The 20,748-nt window shown below is 34.8% G+C and overlaps 1 protein-coding gene across 7 annotated transcripts in view; it reads left to right on the top strand.

Moving 5' to 3' along the window:
• Atrx (ATRX chromatin remodeler) overlaps positions 1-15,372 on the top strand; it is a 292,107-nt gene extending 276,735 nt beyond the window's left edge. For all 7 annotated transcript variants that reach the window (XM_063246118.1, XM_013153686.3, XM_013153684.3 and 4 more), the window contains 5 exons: positions 8,563-8,712; positions 9,627-9,752; positions 10,473-10,568; positions 11,264-11,392; positions 12,358-15,372. In XM_063246118.1, coding sequence (XP_063102188.1) covers positions 8,563-8,712; positions 9,627-9,752; positions 10,473-10,568; positions 11,264-11,392; positions 12,358-12,636 — 780 coding nt within the window. In that variant the 3' untranslated portion in view covers positions 12,637-15,372. The remainder of the gene's footprint in view (positions 1-8,562; positions 8,713-9,626; positions 9,753-10,472; positions 10,569-11,263; positions 11,393-12,357) is intronic.
• Positions 15,373-20,748: the final 5,376 nt, after the last annotated feature.

Genomic DNA, 20,748 nt, shown 5'->3' with positions numbered 1-20,748 from the left:
GTTAATTAAGCTACTCAGCATAATAGAATCAATCCAGATCACTGCCTTGCAAGGGGAGAATAACTATCAGTCCTCAATATCTACAAAATCATTTAGTTTAAAACTTGTAACAGTTTCACACACTTTTAATAATTCAGGAAGTTGATGAAATGGTATTGATGGCAGACAAGTAGACTTGGATGTAGAAGATGGGGAAAGGAAAGAAAAAGAACATAATTCAGAAAGAGAAGAAGAAATTGAGATAACAGCAAATGAAAGAAAAAAAGTAAGACAGACTTTGGTGATACTACTTTTATGGGATGGAGCTTGAATCCTCAAGTGCCTATTGTTTTAGTTACTTTCTCCTCAGTCACAATACCAGACCCCACAATTTAAAGGAAAAGTTCTATTTTTGACTCATATTTTTAGTTCATAGTTGGTTGGCTCCAAGTCAGGAAAGGTCTAATAGAGGAAAGCCAGAAAGCAGAGAGATAAGGGCAGGACTGGGGAACAAGATACAATCTACCCTTCCAGGTCAAGTCCCTAGTATCCTGCCTCCTCCAACCAGGCTTCACTTTCTAACAGGGCATTGAGCTCTTCTGAATTTATCAGTGGGCAAATCCAATGATAAGTGTATCATTCTCGTGATCTAGTCACTTTCCGGCAGCTCCACTTCCAAGTGTGTGAGGCTTTGAGATATTCTCAATTTAAACCATCACACCCACTCTTCTACTGATCTCTGGAGGGTCTTCCTTGATTTTGCTGTCCTTCCCCCTCCCCAGTAATCTGTGTAGCTGCTTACACTTTTCTGAGTGAAAATATAACTTCTGACCCTGCCACTCCTTTGTAGCTTTCTATTCATGCCAAATGACACCTCCACAAATAGTGTTTATCCACTAGCATAGAAGAAGCAGGCAATTCTGCATGGAATTCATTAGCATTTGGGAGGCAATGGGAAGGAGCTCATGTGCATGCCAACCACAGCAGCTTTTGATGGGCAGTGGGATGGATCTAGAACCATGTTTTTATTTATTTCTGTCCCTAGAGAAAGCCTTCTCCTACAGGTATCTTTTTATCTGGGCTGTATCTCCTTGTAGGAAAGAAACTGCTAGGCTGACACTATACTCAGCTTCTTCCCTCCTATTAGATCATTTCTCAAGATTACATGTTTAAAAAAAAAAAGATTATATGTTTTTCAGGACCTGATTGTAAGTAGCACTGGGATCAGATTGTAGCCCTGCTTCTTTCTCTAAATGTCCCTGATACTGAAGTCCATCTAGTAAGCTTTTCCTGCACATTCTTTTCCTGTAATTGAGGGCTTTGTTCACTCTTCCTTGCAAAGGACCTGTCGATCCTTCTTAGCAACTCATGAGCAATACTGCCTGCAGACCACCAAGATGGGGAAATATGTGTGTCCATCTCTGTCTCTATCACCCACCCTCCATGTTGTCTTTTATCTTTCCAGCTCTTCAAAGAGGAGAACTACATTTTTCCTTTTTATCATCTATAGTGAATAATTAATGCCAAACACTTCAGTCTTATTTTGCTTAGAATTTTTTTGCGTGTACATTGGGAATTGAACACTCGTCTTTCCTCATTCTCAGCTCTTTTTATTTTTTTGTACCAGGGCTCGAACTCACAACCTCGTGTTTACCAGGCAAGCACTTGAGCCACTGAGCTAAACCCCCAGCTATTTTTTGTTTTGAGAAAAAGTTTCATTATTTCCCTGGCTGCCCTTGAATGTGTAATCTTCCTGCATCAGCTTTCCCAGTAGCTGGGATTACAAGCAAGTACCAGCCTTCCTGTCTTGGACTTCTTTATAATAATACTTAACTGGATTTTTATCATTCTCTAGTAATCTACGTATCATTGGAAAGTTACATTAGAATTAGACTTAACGTTGCAAGCAGTGAAGTTGAAATGAAGACTAGTCTGTCACAGTGGATTTGTGAAAGGAAAAGGATAAGGGTTTTAAATTGTATCTTTAATTCTATCCTCAGTCTGATATCTTAGCTTCATTCACCCTCCTGCCCTTTTTCTTAATTTTCTTAAATTCCCTCATTGGATTGTTCATTTTTATTACTAGTGACTGTTTTTCCCCCTTAAAGTGTAAATCTCAAGTTTTGTGAGCCCATTTTTTTTAGTAAATTGATTTCAGAGTCTACTAAACCATGTCTACTAAATATCTATTCATTTCTTAGTTTCAGAGTCACGTTCCTTCATCATTTTGAAACTTGAGCAAGCAAAAATCATTTAACACAAGTTTGTAGTGATAGATTTGTTGACTGATTCTTAACTGTTTGTTTTTTAAATATAAAGCAAGGTCTAACTTTTGTTAAGTTTATGTAAATTTTGTTTGGGAACCTAACTTCTGGTAATAAACATATAAATTACATAAATAACAGAGATGAATGTCTTAGTTAAGATCATATTTCATAATATGCTTAAGTGAGGGTTTTATTCCTCTAAGGACAGTGTATACACCCTAAACTCTGTATATCGTTTTCAGAAAGAAAAATTCAGTAATTACTAGTGTCAAAATTTTTTACGTTTCTCTTTTCCAGCACTGTACAACTTATGATTTTTTAAAATATGGAATACTGTTGATAATTAGAGGGAGAACAAAACAAGGACTGAAACGAAAGTACCCTAAGTGACGCTTTAAGTTTATTTTCTCCACCCTCGTTTTATGTACAATTTTCTCTTATTGTTTTTAGTTTTTTATTCAAACTTTAATAACTAAGCATAATTCTCTGAAGGGATGTTATTGTGTCGTTTATTAGACAGCAGGTGATAATATAATGTTTTACCTAATTTATTAAGACTGGAGTAAAATATATTGCATTAAAATAATGTGTGAAATATGAAATAACTCATCTATTTCAGAAAGAGTCTCTGAATTCATGTACACTTACTTTTGAGAATAAAAAATTAATTGTAGGGGAAATGTAAATAATTTATGACATGCAATATACATAGTAGCACATGCACTCAATTTTTGTTGATACATACCTGTAAGGAGTCATGTTTATAACTAAAATAAGTAGGTTTGATGTCATTTTCTCCTTCTCTGCCCCTGTTATTGTAAATTTAGTATATTTTCAAATAAATTGTGTTGTTTCTGCATTTATATTTACTAATATAAAAGGATTATTCATCTGAATAAGAATAGGCCACCAAAAATGCAACAAGCTCCAGCGAAATTGTTTTAATTCTACCATTAACTTTGTAGGTTATTTGTTTCCTGCTTGATATTTTTTGGGATGGTCCATGACAAGTAAAAAGGAACAGCTGTTTTAATCCTTATTCCTTTCCCAATTTACTTGCCAGCCACTTTTTTTGGGGTATGGTTTTGGCCAAACAATATAAGCTTTTTGAGCTTCACTTTCATCAAGAAAACTATAATAGTGCCTACCACATAGAGGTTATCATCTGTGTAAAGTATACTGCTGAACACATAGTCAGTGCTCAAATGTTAGCTACTGTTTTGTTTTCTATAATTGCTATCACCATTCTATTATACTAGTTGCATTTCTCTGAAAGCAATATGGACTTGAATTTGTTGGATTTCAGAAGAGTCATATGAGGTCCTGATATTTAGTAGATTAGGCTTAACATATAACAGGTCAGTAAAAGACTGAAAACGCTTAGTGGTAGAGAATAATCTTAGTGAGGCTATAAAAAATATAAGTATTTGGGGTTGGGGATTTAGCTCAGTGGCATAAGCGCCTGCCTTGCAAGCAGGCAGTCGTGAGTTCAATCCCTGGTACCGATAAAAAGGAAAAAGACCCAAGAAAAAAAATACAAGTATTTGAGGCTTCAGCTCCCCCAGAGATCAGTTATAATCAGTTAGGAATATGATATTATCTTAATTAAATATTGAAAATGACGTCCAGTTAAGTTAGCCAGCATTTACTTAGGAAGAAATACCCTTCCCAAACTTCAAGGACTTGTTTTGTTTCTCATTGATACAAACAACTTAGAATTGCCTACGTTATAACTAGATGATACCTGTATACTAATTATAAACAGTGAAGAAGTGTTTCTAGTGTCTCTTCAAAAAGTACATAAAAATACTTGTTAATAGAGTATTAAAAATGCTTAATTTATGATGCTTTTATTTTTGATTGTATCACCTTATCTGTCTGTCCCTGTGTCTGTCTGTCTCTGTGTCTGTCTGTCTGTCTCTCTTTCTCTCTCTGTCTCTTTCTCTCTGTTAAGGTACCCAAAGTTATAGGGGGATGCTTGGGAGTGAACCCAGGACCTTTGTGCTAAGCTACATCTTCAGCCCTTTTTATTTTCATTTTTTGAGACAGGTTCTTGTTAAGTGGGTAAATTGCTCTTTATATAATCTACTATCTATTTTAACTTACTGTTTTTATCCCTAGTATTCATTTAGACTCTAAATTACTTTTGTTTGCATGTTGGTAATATTTTCAATAACTCTGTTTTGCATGGTGTATGTTGCCATGTATCACTCTACAGAGATGCCTGTGCCATGAGTTTCTGGAATTCATGTTTCCTTTTCTTTTTTATTATTTCTGTAATACTGGGTTTGAGAGAGGAAGCCAGTAGTTCATGCTGGTTTGCTATTTTGCTAGTTTGGGGATACTAACAGTATATGCCTCTTAGAGTTAGAAAAATTACATACTTTATGTGAAGTTTTTAGGATAGTACTGACACAACCATGCATTCATTTCAGCTTTAAAAACTGCAGATGGCTGACTAGGCCTGGTGGCAGATGTCTGTAATCTCAGCACTTGAGAGGCAAAGGCAAGGGGATTACAGTTAGTTTAAGGCTAGCCTGGGCTACATAGTAAGTTAAAGGCCAGCCTACACTAAATAGTGAGACCCTGTCTCAAAAAAAGAACAAGCAAAAATCATAAAAATTAGTGTTTTCAGAAATCTGTTGTAAAGTTTTCATATATTCATATACCAGTCACCTAGATTTAGCAATTATTAATATTTCACTGTACTTTTGACATTTATTTTTCTCAAATATTTTATATTGAAAATGTGATATTTCATTTGGAAATATTTCACTATACATCTCTAAAATATTGACATTATCTATATACTCACAATACCATAAAATGAGTAATTTAATTCTCTAACTTCACAACACATCAGTTTTCAAATTTCTCCACTTGTCACCAAAATTTCTTACAGTTCTTACTTTGTTTCTATCAGGTACACATACAACAATCACCTCCTTTTCCTCTATTCTGTATTCATTTATTTCATGATGGTATGCTTGAAATTATTCTTTTATTTCTTAAATATTCTGTAAACTGGAAGTTAGAAATTAGACCAAAGTACTAATTAGGTTTATGACAGAAGCTTTTGTCAGGAATATTTTATGGTGTGTACAGTAGGATAAACGTCTTTTTAAAAAGCATGTACCTAGCATATGTGAGGTTCTGGTACAACCCTGCCCCCCAATAAGGAAAAAAGTCTTAAATGAGAGAACTAGTAAATAGCTAATAAAGTGTATCTGTTATATATAAACACTGTGCAGCCATAAAAAAGGATGAAGTTTTGTATTTGTTATACAGTGGAAACATTAAGGGAGAAAAAGTTTTCAAAACTGAGTATAACACAATGTTTTTTTTAAATTTAAAAACAAAAGATAGAAATACTTTTCTGCAAAGCTCTGTACCTGTATGTACACACATGTATGTTTGTGTATAGATGTTTAGAGGAAGATGTAAGAAATGTTATTGAAAATTATCTCTAGATTTTGTAGGAGATGCTAGTACTATTTTCATTAATTTTTTAAATTAATGACAAGAAGTAGTATCCAACAGAAGCAATGTAAACAATATTTTTGGCTTTTTATTTTGATGGAAGGAGGGAGTAGTGTTTAAGGAAAATGATTAAAAGTTTTTTGATGGTAAGAAACAAAGCCACATGAACTTTGCCTGTGACTTTATGGCATTTCTGTTAATCATGGATCAAAAGGCTAAATCTCCATCATGACCTGATCTTATATAGGCAGTCATGTTTGACCTTTCTAGAGTAGGTTACAAAAGACAGAGAGAGAGAAAGAGAGAGAGAGAGAGAGAGAGAGAGAGAGAGAGAGAGAGAGACTGAGACTGACTGGGAATTGATTCTAGGACCTTTACAGTGAGCTACATCAAAAGCCCTTTTTTATTTTTAGACAAATCTTGTTATATTGCCCAAGCTGGGCTTGAATTTATGATCCTCCTACTTAGCTTCCCCAAGTGCTGAGATTACAACACCTTGCTTATAATTCTTTTATTACATTAACACATGCTTGTCTTTGAAAATGTAAAAAAATTGAAAGTAAACCAGGTGTGGTGGCACATGGCAGTAATTCCAGCACTCCAGAAGCTGGGGCAGGAGGATCGCTGAAAGTTTAAGGCCAGCCTGAACTGCATAGGGGACCTTCTCTCAAAAAGACCAGAAAAAAATTAGTTCCTACTACATAGCTTTCTTGATCCTTTGCTTATATAACTTTCTTAGAGAAATTAACTGATACTGACTGTGGTTCTGATTATCCACCAGGCATGGTAGTATATACCTGTTATCCCAGCACGGAGAGTCTGAGGCAGAGGGATCACCATGAGTTCCAGATCAGTCTGGGGTACATAGTAAAGCCTTGTCTCAAAAAAATTGTCACTTATTGCCCAGAAGAAATAAAATCAAGGACTGTTCATAGGATATTTGAGTCTTGTAATTTATTTGGTGTATTGTTGAGCAGCTGGCTTTATATTAGTGTTGTCTGGTTTTATCATTGTGTCTCTCTTTAGTCATATTTTAGGGGAGGGACATGGGAGTCATACATCTAAGGAAGTATTAACTTTTTTGTGTTGTTCTGGGGATCAAGCCCAGCACCTTACACGTTCTAGGCTAAGTGTTCCACTATTAAGCTACATCCTAGCTGCAGGAAGCATTATCTTATAATGGAGTGAATTAATGTAGACTGGCACATTTCTCTACCTATCTGGTCAGTAACTTTATTTTGGAGATTGATCTAAGCATCTAAATTCATTCAGCGTGGCATGAACCAGAAAAATTAGCTTTCTTTTTGGTACCAGGGTTCGAAGTCATGACCTTGCACTTGCCAGGCAAGTGCTTGTGCCACTCAGCTAAGTCCCCAGCCTAAAATTAGCTTTGAGATGGCAGATTTCTACACTGGACAAAGCTAAGTGTTTAACTCTTAAAGGAAGTAAACCTAATAGCAATACCATGTATGTACTTTTAAACAGCACTTACGGATTGAACCCAGGAATGCTCTACCACTGAGCTGTGGCCCACAAAGGGTCTCATTAAGTTGACCAAGTGGGACTCCAGCTTGCTGTCCTCCTGACTCAGCTTTCCTAAATTCTGGGATTGTAGGCATGAGCCATTATGTACCACTTGAACGATCCTTTAATGTTTCCTGTTTTCAACAAAGAAAATGCATGTCAAAATGAATTATAAATTCTCAGTTACAGTTGTATCAATAAAATCATTTCACTTGTGGGCTTTGCCTGTGTATGCATTAAACATCAGTAGATTCAGATTAAATGTAAATTTAATGTACTGTATACCTCCTTCATGTCTTTATTTGATTGGTAATTATGTTCCTTTACTAAATTCAATTTTAAAAGTATGTTCTAAAACTTGTTAAAAACTGAAAAATCTCTTTGTAAAGTTAGTCTATTAATATATCCAGTTTTTCATATGTGACTTCATAATGAATATCTTATGAATATTTTAAAATTTTTATTAGCAAAAGCAGCATATTATCAATTCACTTTAAATGCTCACCACATATCTGTTTCTCAGTCTCACAGTTATAGTTAAATAGAGCAGGATTTTAGTATTATTACTGAATATATAAATGATACGTATGTTTAGGCATTTAATGGTTTAACCTTAAATGACTTAGGACACTATGCTATTTTAAAAGCACACTATAATTATAAATTGGTGAAAACTGTATGCCAGTTTAAATTTGACCAATGAGTCCTTACTGTGTAATTTATTTTTCACTTTCCCAGTTGATATTTAAAGATTTTATATTCTAATTAAGCTATACTGTACCTGTTTAATTTATATTCATTCTTGTTAGTTTAGTGGTTGGTAGCTAAAATGAACATGAAAATTAAGTTTTGAAATAAGTATAAATAGGATCAGCCATGAATTTTATCACAGTCATCCAATATAATCACTAATCTAAGCAAATTTAACACAGAACTAAGCATAACATAAAAATATTTTCTAAGTTGGGAAGAAGGACTTTGAATGCTAAATAATGATAAATTTTAAAACATTAAATCTCCAAAATATGCTATGTAAACATGAAATTCTGACATAAGAGCATGATATTGGGAGTGGGGATGAAGACAGAAGGATCACTGCAAGTTCAAGGCTGGCCTGGGCTACCTAGCCTGACCTTTTCTCAAAATACAAAAGAAACGATGTAATATTGTATGTTTATGACGTTTTCTTGGTAATTTATATATTCAGCAATGTGAAAAGCAATTAACTTCTAGTTTAATGGTTAACCATAGAATTATAAGGCTATGATTCAAAGAGTGAAAATAATTCTCTCATTTCAACCCCTCTAAACAGGATACTATCCTTGCAGAACTTCTTCAAATACATAAGGAACACATTGTAGGGTATCATGAACATGATTCTCTTTTGGACCACAAAGAAGAAGAAGAATTAACTGAAGAAGAAAGAAAAGCAGCGTGGGCAGAATATGAAGCAGAAAAGAAGGTAGCATTCCGAAGATTTTTTTGACTGAGTGTGTTTAAATGAACCTATAGTCCTAGCTACTCAAGAGGCTGAAGCAGGACATTTGCTTGATCCCAGGATTCAGGACTACCCTGGGAAATAGACCAAGACCCCATCTCAAAAAAAGAAAAGGCTTTTGATTTTTAGTTCCTTGAAAGAGCAAATAGGAAGAAAAAGATCACATTTGAAATGGATGATACATGGTTGGCTACATTTGGTGGCCAAGTAAGAGGAAAGAACAGAAGAAGATAATGTTTTACATGTAGAGAGTATACATTTCTGCTTAACACTTGCTGAACTGAGAGTCAAGTGGGAAGCTATGTATTTAATTATTTAATTCTCATCCACATCATCACTCTACATAGTCTCAAATGGAGCTTAGAGACTGGAGGTAGAAATTGTTTTAGCGTGAATACCATGAAGTCTGAATTTTGACTGAATAGCAGAACGCAAATATTTTATTATTGGATATTATTGTCAATCTCCAACACAACTTTATTTAAAATAATTCTGTGTCTGTTTTAAACATCAACCTGCTTGAGCAAAAAATGTGCCTGAGGAGGGGAAACCTTATCCTAATACCTGAATCCTTTTTAAACTCCTAACTCATTGTACAAAATGTCTTTAATGTTAATGTGATGTTAGAAATCCCATAAGAATTTAGAGTTGACTCATTCTATGGGAATTACCAGAAAAAAATACACCTTTAGGGGTTAAAGCTTTCTATGTAATAAGATCTTGGTTTCAGGTGAAAAGGGTATTTTGTTTGTGCGTGGAAGACTGTTAATAATGTCCTAGCTCTGAGAATATAGCTTCTTTTCTAAGCCAGTAGGTGATGTAGAATTTCAAGTTTTAAATCATGATGTGAAAAGTGCATAATTTTTTTTTGTTTTTAGGGATTGACCATGCGTTTCAACATACCAACTGGGACCAATTTACCCCCTGTCACTTTTAACTCTCAAACTCCTTATATTCCTTTCAATTTGGGAGCCCTGTCAGCAATGAGTAATCAGCAGCTGGAGGTACGTTGTGAAGTACAAAAGTAGTTCAACATGAATTAAAGGCATATTCAAGTGCCTTTTTTTGATAAAGGGTTCCCTAGAAGGACTATCCATTCTCCAAAGATCACCTGTGAATAGACCAAGAAACTTCTTTTATTTGTTGACCTTTTGAAACCAGCATAATAAAGTAAAATGCAGTTTTTCAGAACCCAAGGGAATCAGTTCTTAAATTACTTTATTTTGAATTACTTTAATTAAGGAACAAGAGACTAGCTGAATGGCTATGGAAAAATAGTACTTTCTTTAGTTATAAATTTTTTGGAATGAACAAATTACTTGCATAGTAATTGAAATTATAGTAACTGCATTAAGTTACATTCTAATATATTTTAGATATACCGTTAATTATATAAAGCCAAGTATTATGAAATAAATGATTTAAAGGTAGAATCAATTATGAATAGAAAGATTGGGCTAATCAGTAGATTAATAATTTAAGTCTCTAGCATATGCTTCATTTAAATTTATTCATGCACTAAAACCCAAATTTTTGTCTTCCTAATAAGACCCTATGGACATTAATGAGTTTTTAGTCCACTTTATTGATGCTGAATTTAGCTGCTCTCAATTATTTAGAGTTTTAAAACCAAGTAATATAAATTGGCAAGAAAAAGGATCCCTACACTTTAAAACAATGCTATCTTTCTATCCTATGATAACCTATTTCTTATGTTCTTCTAGGACCTCATTAATCAAGGGAGAGAAAAAGTTGTGGAAGCAACAAATAGTGTGACAGCTGTGAGGATTCAGCCTCTTGAAGATATAATTTCAGCCGTAGTAAGCTACCTTGCAGTTGTATTATTTCAGCCTTCAAGTTGTTGCTCATTTGTTTTAATTTTTAATTACTTGCTTCACTACTTTTGTGGGGAAGTGAGTTTAATTCCTGTAACTTGAGCAATAATAAAATACTAGTAAACTGGAGAATAGTCCCAAACTGTAATCCAGCATATTACATGCATGTTGGCAAAAAGATAAATGAGTAAAAACCTGAAACTTAAGAAATCAAACATAAGAATGTATACATTGTTTGTATAAACACATGTTAAGTACCAGCCATGCAAATTAAAACTACCATATCTGGATACAGTAGTTACTCATTTTAGAGATACCAAACCTATGCCCATGGACAACTTAGTACCCTGCTTTTATCTCACTGTTTTCTTCAGAAATGAATAAAGGAAACTAGGCATGGTGGTGCATTTCTATAATCCCAGCACTTTGGGAAACGGAGGCAGGAAGATCACAAATTCGAGTTTAGACAATTTGTAGAATTACTGAGACCCTATCTCAAAATAAAAAATAATAAAAAGAGCTGGGGTTGTAGTTTAATGTAAAGGCCTTGGGTTCAATTCCCAACATGGAACTCAAAAGAAAATTTATTTAATGAGGGGGATGTTGTAAGGTTGTAAATATCTTTAATTACCTTAATTATTTTTCTTCAATTGTATAATATTGAGGAATTTTTCTTTTAGTGGAAGGAAAACATGAATCTCTCAGAGGCCCAAGTACAGGCCTTAGCATTAAGTAGACAAGCCAGTCAGGAACTTGATGTTAAACGAAGAGAAGCAATCTACAATGATGTATTGACAAAACAACAGATGGTAAGGATTATCTCTCTTTAAGTGTTTTAATTTTCTTGAATTATATAAGCAGGTCATGTGATGTTTATGTCAGTAAAGATCCCTGTGGAGGGATGGATGGTCATCAATTATTCTTGAAGAAATGTTGAAAAAATGGTACATTTGTGACAAAGGAGCAACAACTTCCCAAGAGAATCATCTTGAAGTTTGTACAGGATCTATTGCATATCATTTTGTATTTCATATATTCTGAACATCTAAATAGGAGCATTTACCAGAATTGTACCACCTTCACTATTTCTAAAAAGTTTCTAAAAAGTATATTTTCAGTATATTTAATTTGAAAATAATAAGTGGAACTCTGGATAATATATAATTCTCCAAAAAGCTAGTGTATTCTGGAATCCTTGATCATCTTTCCCAGTACAGTCATTTGTCAGCCATCTGCCTTGTACTGGGAAATTTCAATTCTTGACTGCAGGGAATCATTTTCCATGGCATGAATTTTACTTAGAAAGCATGGCAGGATTGTGTGGTTTTAAATTATCTTAGGAAATTTGAGACATTCTAAGGTAGGAATTATTCCTACCAGTGCTTTTTCCCTCTGGTATTTGTCAGTAAAATGTTTGTCAGTCAACATGTGAAATAGTCAAAAGAGTGAAAAAGAAAAGAGTCTTAATAGAAAGTGCTGTAACTAATACTTGAGACTAATCGTGGTGCAGGATGGGTTACTATGGCAACTGACCTAAATGCTGCTTGCAATACAATAGTCAAGTCATTAAGCGAATTTAGCCCTAAATGGAGTTACTAACTGGTTTCTACAGTAATGGTCCTGTGAATGCCATCAAATTAGTGATGGTGATAACAGTAATATGCTTTCCTTTTGGTATGGTACTCCCTTAGCAAATTGATTTTAACTCAAAACTTGATACTTGGTGTTTTGAGACAGGTCATGCACCTAAAGCAACTCCCTTTTCTTTCTATAGTTAATCAGCTGTGTTCAGCGAATACTTATGAACAGAAGACTCCAGCAGCAGTACAATCAGCAGCAACAGCAACAAATGACTTACCAACAAGCGACCCTGGGTCACCTGATGATGCCAAAGCCTCCAAATTTAATCATGAATCCTTCTAACTACCAGCAGATTGATATGAGAGGAATGTATCAGTCAGTGGCAGGCGGTATGCAGCCACCACCATTACAGCGTGCACCACCCCCAATGAGAAGCAAAAATCCAGGACCTTCCCAAGGGAAATCAATATGATTTTGCACTAAAAGCTTAAAGGATTGTTAAAATCATAGAAAGATCTTTTATTTTTTTAGGAATCAATGACTTAACAGAACTCAACTGTATAGTTTGGTCCCTTTAAATGCCAATCTTCCATATTAGTTTTAAATTTTTTTAAAATAGGGCATACTGTTTCTCCCTGACATTTGTCAGTGATGTTGTCTAGAATCTTCTTACACACATTGAGTACAGAAGATATTTCAAATTGTTTTCAGTGAAAACAAGTCCTTCCATAACAGTAACAGCTCACAGATTTCCTCTCTAAATTTTTATGCCTGCTTTTAGCAACCATAAAATTGTCATAAAATTGAATTTAGGAAAAAATATTTATATTTCCATTCTTTACATATAAAAATAAACAGCTGAGTTCTTAGAGTTGATTCCTCAATTTATGAAATACTTTTGTACTTAATCCATTTCTTGATTAGAGTGATTGAAACAGTCTGTCTTAATGTTCTTTTGACTGAAGTCTGAAACTGAACTGCTATATTGTCTCTTACAGTTGAAAGTCAGAAACTAAGGGTTATCTTTGACACAAAATTGTGTGCAATATTCTTAAATACTACTGCTCTAAGGTTGGAGGAGTCTTGCAGTTATCTTAGCATTGTATAAATAGCCTTAAGTACAGCCTAAGAAGAGAATTCCTTTTTCTTCTTTAGTCTGCCATTTTTTATTTTCAGTTATACATGCTGAAATAATTACTGGTGAAATTTCAGGGTTGTGGATTATCTTTTCTCTCTCCTGGCACTAATACAAAGCACATCTCTTAACTGCATGGTGCCAGTTGCTAGTGCTTCATCCTGTTGCTGGCAGTGGGATGTGGATTAAGAAAATCAAGTTCTAGCATTTTAGGAGGTTAATGTTGAAGTTGTTAGGTTCACACCCTGTTTTATAAATATCAAAATGGCAGAACTGTTGCTGACTTTAAATTCATATGAGGAATGTGCTTTAACAATTCCCAGTACAGTCAGTATTGTGAAATAATTCCTCTTAAAGATAAGGATCACTGACTTTTTTTCTCATTATCATGTTTTCCCGTTTCCTTACATTTTTCTTTGATTGTTTTGAAGTTTGATTCCCCTTGCCAATTTAGATTTGAGGCAATTTTATTATCCAAATTACTATATCTAACACCTGTTTTTGAGTTTTTAAGAATGATTACATTTCTTTTTCATAATCTAGATGTGTAAAAATAACTATAATTTTATTTGTGTTCAAATTGATTGCTTGAGTTTCTTAAAAAAAGATTTTTTTTGACTATGGGAGTCTTTTTCGAAATGGTGATCTACCACTAGAAAAGCTAAAGAATTTCTGTAAAAAGAAAGCTGGGTGGAGGATTTACTCTAGGTATCACTGGATTAGAATAAATTTAGCATTAGCTATAACTTTTGAGTTTTTTTAGATAATATAGAGATTTCCATTTTTATCTTGGAAGAACTAGTGGTAAAATATCCAAGAGCACTAGGTTTATGATACATAATTTATGAGGTTTGTGGGCCCACCCCCCACTTTCCCATGGTAAAATATTACTAACAAATTCCATACATTTGGATACTATGCCAGCCATATAATCAGATTTATTTAATTGGGGTGGGAGGCAGATGTGTTTAGTTTAGAAAAATGAAAAAGACAAGATTTATAAGGTAAATATTCCAGAGCAGTACACTCTGGCCAACTGTTATCAGTTGGTGTTTCTGCAAGTCCAGAATAATTTAAACCTGATTTACTAGACCTGAGTATTTTCAACATGGTCGTTAATTACTAACTCAGAGACATAGATGTAAAAGTGTTAGGGAACCTTTTAAACCTTTTTCACTATGGATGAAGGTGTGACTTAAAAGATAATACATAGAAGGATTAATAGGAAATCAGTTTGAAATAAAACTTGGACCACTTTGCATACACTCTTCTCACTTGACATTTAAGCTACATAATAATGTACTTTGAGTATAGCATCAAATTTTAACAAATACTTAAAGACAAAATTCACATCAGTAAAATACTAAAAAGCTCATTTTTATATTTGTTTTAGATGTTTTAAATAGTTGCAATGGCTTAAAAATGACGATTTAAAATGTTGCTTGTAATACAACTTTGCCTGCTAAATTCTCCACTTTTTGTAACCTGTTTTATTTCTTTGGGTGTAAAGCGTTTTTGCTTAGTATTGTGATCTTGTATATGTTTTGTCCCAGTTGTATAGTAATGTTTCAGTCCATCATCCAGCTTTGGCTGCTGAAATCATACAGCTGTGAAGACTTGCCTTTGTTTCTGTTAGACTGCTTTTCAGTTCTGTATTTAGTATCTTAAGTACTGTAGAAAAGATGTCACTTCTTCCTTTAAGGCTGTTTTGTAATATATATAAGGACTGGAATTGTGTTTTTAAAGAAAAGCATTCAAGTATGACAATATACTATCTGTGTTTTCACCATTCAAAGTGCTGTTTAGTAGTTGAAACTTAAACTATTTAATGTCATTTAATAAAGTGACCAAAATGTGTTGTGCTCTTTATTGCATTTTCACAGCTTTGAAAATCTGTGCATAAATTGTTTCATAGAAAAATGTATAGCTTTTGATGTCCTATTAACTGGTGGTTCTTATTCACATTTAGTTATTTAATATTGGGAGGTAATGAAGTTTGATTTTTGAATTTGTTATATACTCAATTCTGTAAAAGGAGATCTCTAACCTCAAAAAGAATTTAAGTACCAGGAAGTCTATGTGTGTTTGTGTTCGTTTTTGGTGGTCTGTGTGCAATTCAGCACCATTTCCTGCTTCCTAACAGCTGTGTTATTTAAGTCAGACAGGGCTACCATCTCATAGTTGATACAAAAACTTCTTAGCATTAGAAGCCATAGCAGATACATGGAAAGCATAATACTTGGCCTCCAAAAAAGCTGAATATTATGTAAACTTCACTTAGTTATGCCCATTTTCCCTCTTTTCTCATAAAATTAGGTTCTTACGTGCTCCAAGAAATACTTCAGAAATAATGTCTTATCTGTCCCAGTAATTGTTGTTTTGCTTGAATATATTATATAGATATTACTCTTACAATAAAACTGGTCAATCTTTTATGTTAATTTTGCTAAAAACTATGTCCCACCTTATTTCAAAAGTCTATAACCTAAGCCAATTCCAAAGTGTGACAAGTTTCAGAAAATTGTGCACCATTATTTATAGATGAGAGGTAAATAAAAATTAAAAATCCCAACTATATACTGTGTCTATGCTGAGTGTCTACCAGGTAGCCAAACTGTGAGGTCACTAGTGTTGGATCTAATAATGGGGTAGCATCTCACCTGTAACAGTTTTACTCCCCACAAGGCACAGTGCCGTAAAATTCCCTTGTGATATATACTACTACCATCTCTTTGGAATAACCTTCTGACACCAGTGTTCTACTAAGCTGAGGAAATCACCCTTTCCCCCTTCATTGTAGGGATCTTTTTGATAATGACCACTGCACATGTTATCTTTACTATGAAAAGAATAAACATTGAGGCCTTTATTAAAGGTTATAAGGATGCACCCTTAGTTGAAAGGATGAAGTAAATTGTAAAATAGTATAAGGAGGCCCACTTTAATACTCAGAATTGATTACAAGCAGTTTACGCAGCAACACATCTATATTTTGCTCCTGAACATTCTGCCCTTTCTTCCTCTCCCTGATAGAAACATGTAAGGGAGGAGGGAGTTAAGTGATAATTTTAGCTAAATATATCAGATGGCTACCAAGAAACTTTAATACTCAGAATTGATTACAAGCAGTTTACGCAGCAACACACCTCTATATTTTGCTCCTGAACATTCTGCCCTTTCTTCCTCTCCCTGATAGAAACATGTAAGGGAGGAGGGAGTTAAGTGATAATTTTAGCTAAATATATCAGATGGCTACCAAGAAACTTCTACCTACTAAATAGTAGAATTAATTGGTGTAGTACAATGTGTAGTTTTACATTAAACAGGTGTTAGTTTTCAAGAGAGGTGAAGAGAGATGGCTTATATGGATGGGGTTTATTTAGGTAAACGAGAAGGAAGTGTATCAAAAAAGTGAATAAAAGTGGAGAAGGATGGGGGAAGAAACAAGACTGGAATGGATTGACCTTAAAATCCTGAATGAGTAATTCAATATAGAAGATAACAAGGGTTTGTGAGTCTGATGTCTTCAAAGTAGCAGATAAAGGTGATTTGGGCTGGAGTAATTTGAACAGGTAAAGACAGGAGACAGTAATGTCTGTAGGCCTTCAGTGACACTACAATTTGAAAGAAAAAGGAAAAAAAATCAGTTATTATAGTGAATTTCATAAATGGTATTTGTAAGACAACCCTGTTATTTCCTTTTATCCTTTTCTAAGGGAGTCCAACTTTGTTCAGGATTTCTAATTTTACACATCAAATTTCACTTAGTGATTTTGATTGTCAGGCTTGTTTTGTCTATTAGTGGTATTCTTGTTCTGTTTGTTGTTGCTCCTCATTATACTCTCATATTTGCTTGCAGAAAGAACCTAAACCATTTGAAGATCTAAATCTATTCCTGTTACTTTTTCTCAAGAACAAAATGGTAGTATCTCTGTTGATAAAACTACACAGTATAAGTTTCTCTTAGTGTTTTCAGAGTACTTGGTATATGTGTTAACCTATATACAGCTTATCTGTGAAAGACATGACGGAATACTTGCATTAATGTAATTACAATAATGACACTTAAGCTAAATGAGACCAAAATCAAGTGAATTGTACTTAAGGGGCAGTGGGGTTTCCATTTCTCATTTGAAAAACCGGAGCTATAATAATGCCTTATCCAGTAGAAGGTAGAAGACTGAACCAGGAAATTTCCCAAGTCTTTTAGTACCTAGAGTTAACAAAGCTGTATAAAAGTCAAAAGGCAATTTGTGTGTCTAAAGTTACACAATAAGTTTGTGAATAGCCCAAGAAATCCCTTCCCTTTGGCTAACCCTTTTTTCTACTAAGCTATACCTTTTCCTGTTTAAAAAAATAAAGGCTCTGACAGGCATTTTAATGACAAAGCAGATAAGTCAAGTTGTAATTGGCTCTAATTACCACTTCCACAAGCTGTAACCTCCTTTATCTTCTGCCTAAAGGCACTCCCCTAGTTGTGTTTCTTACTGCCTCTGGAACTTAGCAAAAAAATTGGAAAAACATGTTTAAGCATCAGATGTCTTATATCTTGGTTGCCTGACTAGAATGAATGTGAGAGAACATCAGGGTAAATACAAATTGGTTTTTGTGAGCTCTGTTTTAAAGTAAAGAAGTGGTAATTTCCCATTGTTCGTAACTGAAAAGCCAGGTTAGAGAAAATAGTTTGAAAAGCCAAATTGGAGCAAATGGCCTGGTCTGGGTAAAGTTTATAGTGAGTAGAAGGCAATGTTTGTGTATGTTGACTTGTTTAACAGCATGTACCTTCTGATAGTATGGCTTTTGTGGTCCAATTGTGTGCCAAAAGCTAAGAAAACTGAGTAAGAAGAGTGAAATAATATTTTTGTAGCTGCTTGTTACTACATGCGACTAGAAAAGCAGGTAAAAGCCTGTGTCTAGCCTGATGAATACATTAAAATGAAAGCAAAACCAAACTTAGAAGGGAAATTTTGATTTATTGTCATCTTAGGTTTTGTTCATCTCCAACCCTTGGTAGATTTTTAGCCATAAAGCATAGAGAAGTCTGGCTTTAGAGACTTCAGTGATACAGGTTTGCTTGGATCTTGCTCTTAGCTTTCTTAGTAATGAGTGTTATCAGCAAAATTTCTATCCCACATCTTGCACACAGTGTTCCTGGGTCTTTGTACTAAGCTCACAGAGTGTCTGATTTTTTCCTTTTTAAATTTCTAAGGTATCTTTCTTCAACTCTACCACATACACATACATGCTCTTACATTCATTCTGTTATGAAGAAAATAATTCCTAACCTGATACATGTTAAATGTACTAAGTTCATGTTCTCACAATATTGAAGAATGAAGTCACAAACCAAAAGAAGTTGGGGAATCTTATTGGAAATAAGGAGAGGAATAACTCCTGGATCTCCAAAATGGTTCCCCAGTGGGTGGCCACTGAGGCTGTTTGCCAGGAGTATTTTATACAGCAACATTACAATGTGATTCAAACTGCAAACAACCTATAGCAATGATGGAGAATCTTTTAGAGCTTTCAGTGAATCAAACAGCACAGTGCAGCATGTAAGTTCACCACCACTTACCTATAAGATTAGAAATGTAGTTGCCTTGGTAATATTGATCCTATAGGGAAATGAGTCATGTAGTCAGGGTATATGGAAAGAACGAAAGCATTCTTGGAAAGGGATGAGTCCAGATTTCTGATTACCCACCTATGCATCTGATGTCTATCTGGCCTCACTGGACCAGGTAGTGCTAATTACAGCATAATCTCAATTTGCTGTTTATCTCTAGGGAGGCTTGCACACCTGGCTCTCCAGAGTCACCTCAGTCCCAATCTCCATGTGATTCGTTTTCTGTGCTGACTTCTTCAAGGGTCCATTCCTTCTCTGCATATTAATTTCTAAATAATTTAGCTGTCTATAGTAATACCTTACACACCTGGGTGGCTTATAGAATTCCAGAAAACTGAGATAGTGGAGGTCTAAGAGACCCTGTAACCCAGGCCTCTCACTACTCAACCAGGAAAACAAAGGTCTAGGGAGAGGTAAAGATGCCCAAGGGAACTCTTGTCTTTTTAGCTTCTATTCCAATCCTCATTCCACTCCATTCAAATGCCTCCTATTGCATTTAAATTCTGATTCAGTTTTTTTTTTTTTCCATCTGTCAGACCACAATGAGCAAATTTTTAGAATAACTCGTAAAGGACTAAACTTTTAAAATGAGAATTGTTAGCCAGGCCTGTTGGCGCAGGCCTATAATCCCAGCACTTTGGAGGTTGAGGCAGGATCATTACTGTCAGTTTGAGGCCAGCCTGGGAGTTCAAAGCCACCCTGAATTACATAGTGAGACTGAGGTAAGAGAATTGAAAGTCCAGGCCCAGCCAGGGCAATTTAGTGACAGAGCGAGACCCTGTTTTAAAATGCTAAACAAAAAAAGGGCTAGGGATATTGCTCAATGCAAAGGTGCTGGATCGAATCTCTTGGTTCCTAAAAAACAAATGTTTTTATTTTTTAACCTTATTACCTTAAACGTTCTGGTTTATGTCATTCTAAACTTCTCATTCACAATCGTTTTCAAGTCATAGCTTGGTGTATAGGTTTACAACAGAAAAGCCAGGCAAGTATTTCTGCTGAGCTTTTGTTTTATGGTAGCTAGAATTAATCCCTTTCCTGATTTTCCTTTAAACCCACCCTCCTATGGAAAGTCTGACCCACTGTTCTATGTCCTACCTAGCTCCTCATTCTGGGGATCCCAACCTATCAAGAGTCCAGGGTTCTCCAACTGCACAAGGGTTAGACATTCCATCAGGCTATGGTTCTAAGAACTATTGTCCAATTTCCTGGATCAAATGTAGATGCCTTATCTCTAACTGCCTTAAATGTACTATCCTGTTGTCCCTTGAAGCATGGACTAAGCAGCATCAATATTACTAGGAGATTGTTAGAAATGCAAATTATTTTTAAAATTTTTTTTTGAGACAGGGTTTTCACTATGCAGCTCAGTCTGGCCTTGAACTCACTTTGTAGCCCAAGGTGGCCTTAAACACACAGCAATCCTCCTGCCTCACTCTGGAGTTCGGGGATTACAGACATGCACTACAATGCCTGGCTAGAAATGCAAATTCTTGGGACACATACCTGATCTACTGTATCAAAAATCTGTTTAACCTAACTCCTGAAGTGATTCTCATGTACATTACATTTTGAGACTAATTTCTTCTGACTAGGAAAAGTCAAATAATTTCCTCTCAAAAGAAAGGAAACTATGTTCCTGAGCAATGTGGACCATACAATCAAGGAACAAATTCCTTAGCTGAGTGTGGTAGCACATCTCTGTAATCCAAGGACTCAGGAGACTGAAGCAGGAAGATTGTCATAAATTTGAGGTCATCCTGAAATAGTATATAGTTCAAGACCAGCCTAAACTACATAACAAGACCTTAATTCAAAAACAA

Source organism: Cavia porcellus, unplaced genomic scaffold (genome assembly GCF_034190915.1).
Source record: "Cavia porcellus strain 051 isolate PalLab524CR breed Dunkin Hartley unplaced genomic scaffold, mCavPor4.1 scaffold_3, whole genome shotgun sequence".
NCBI lineage: Eukaryota > Metazoa > Chordata > Mammalia > Rodentia > Caviidae > Cavia > Cavia porcellus.
Note: the sequence above shows the minus strand (reverse complement) of the source record. Positions and strands in the feature narration are given on the sequence as shown.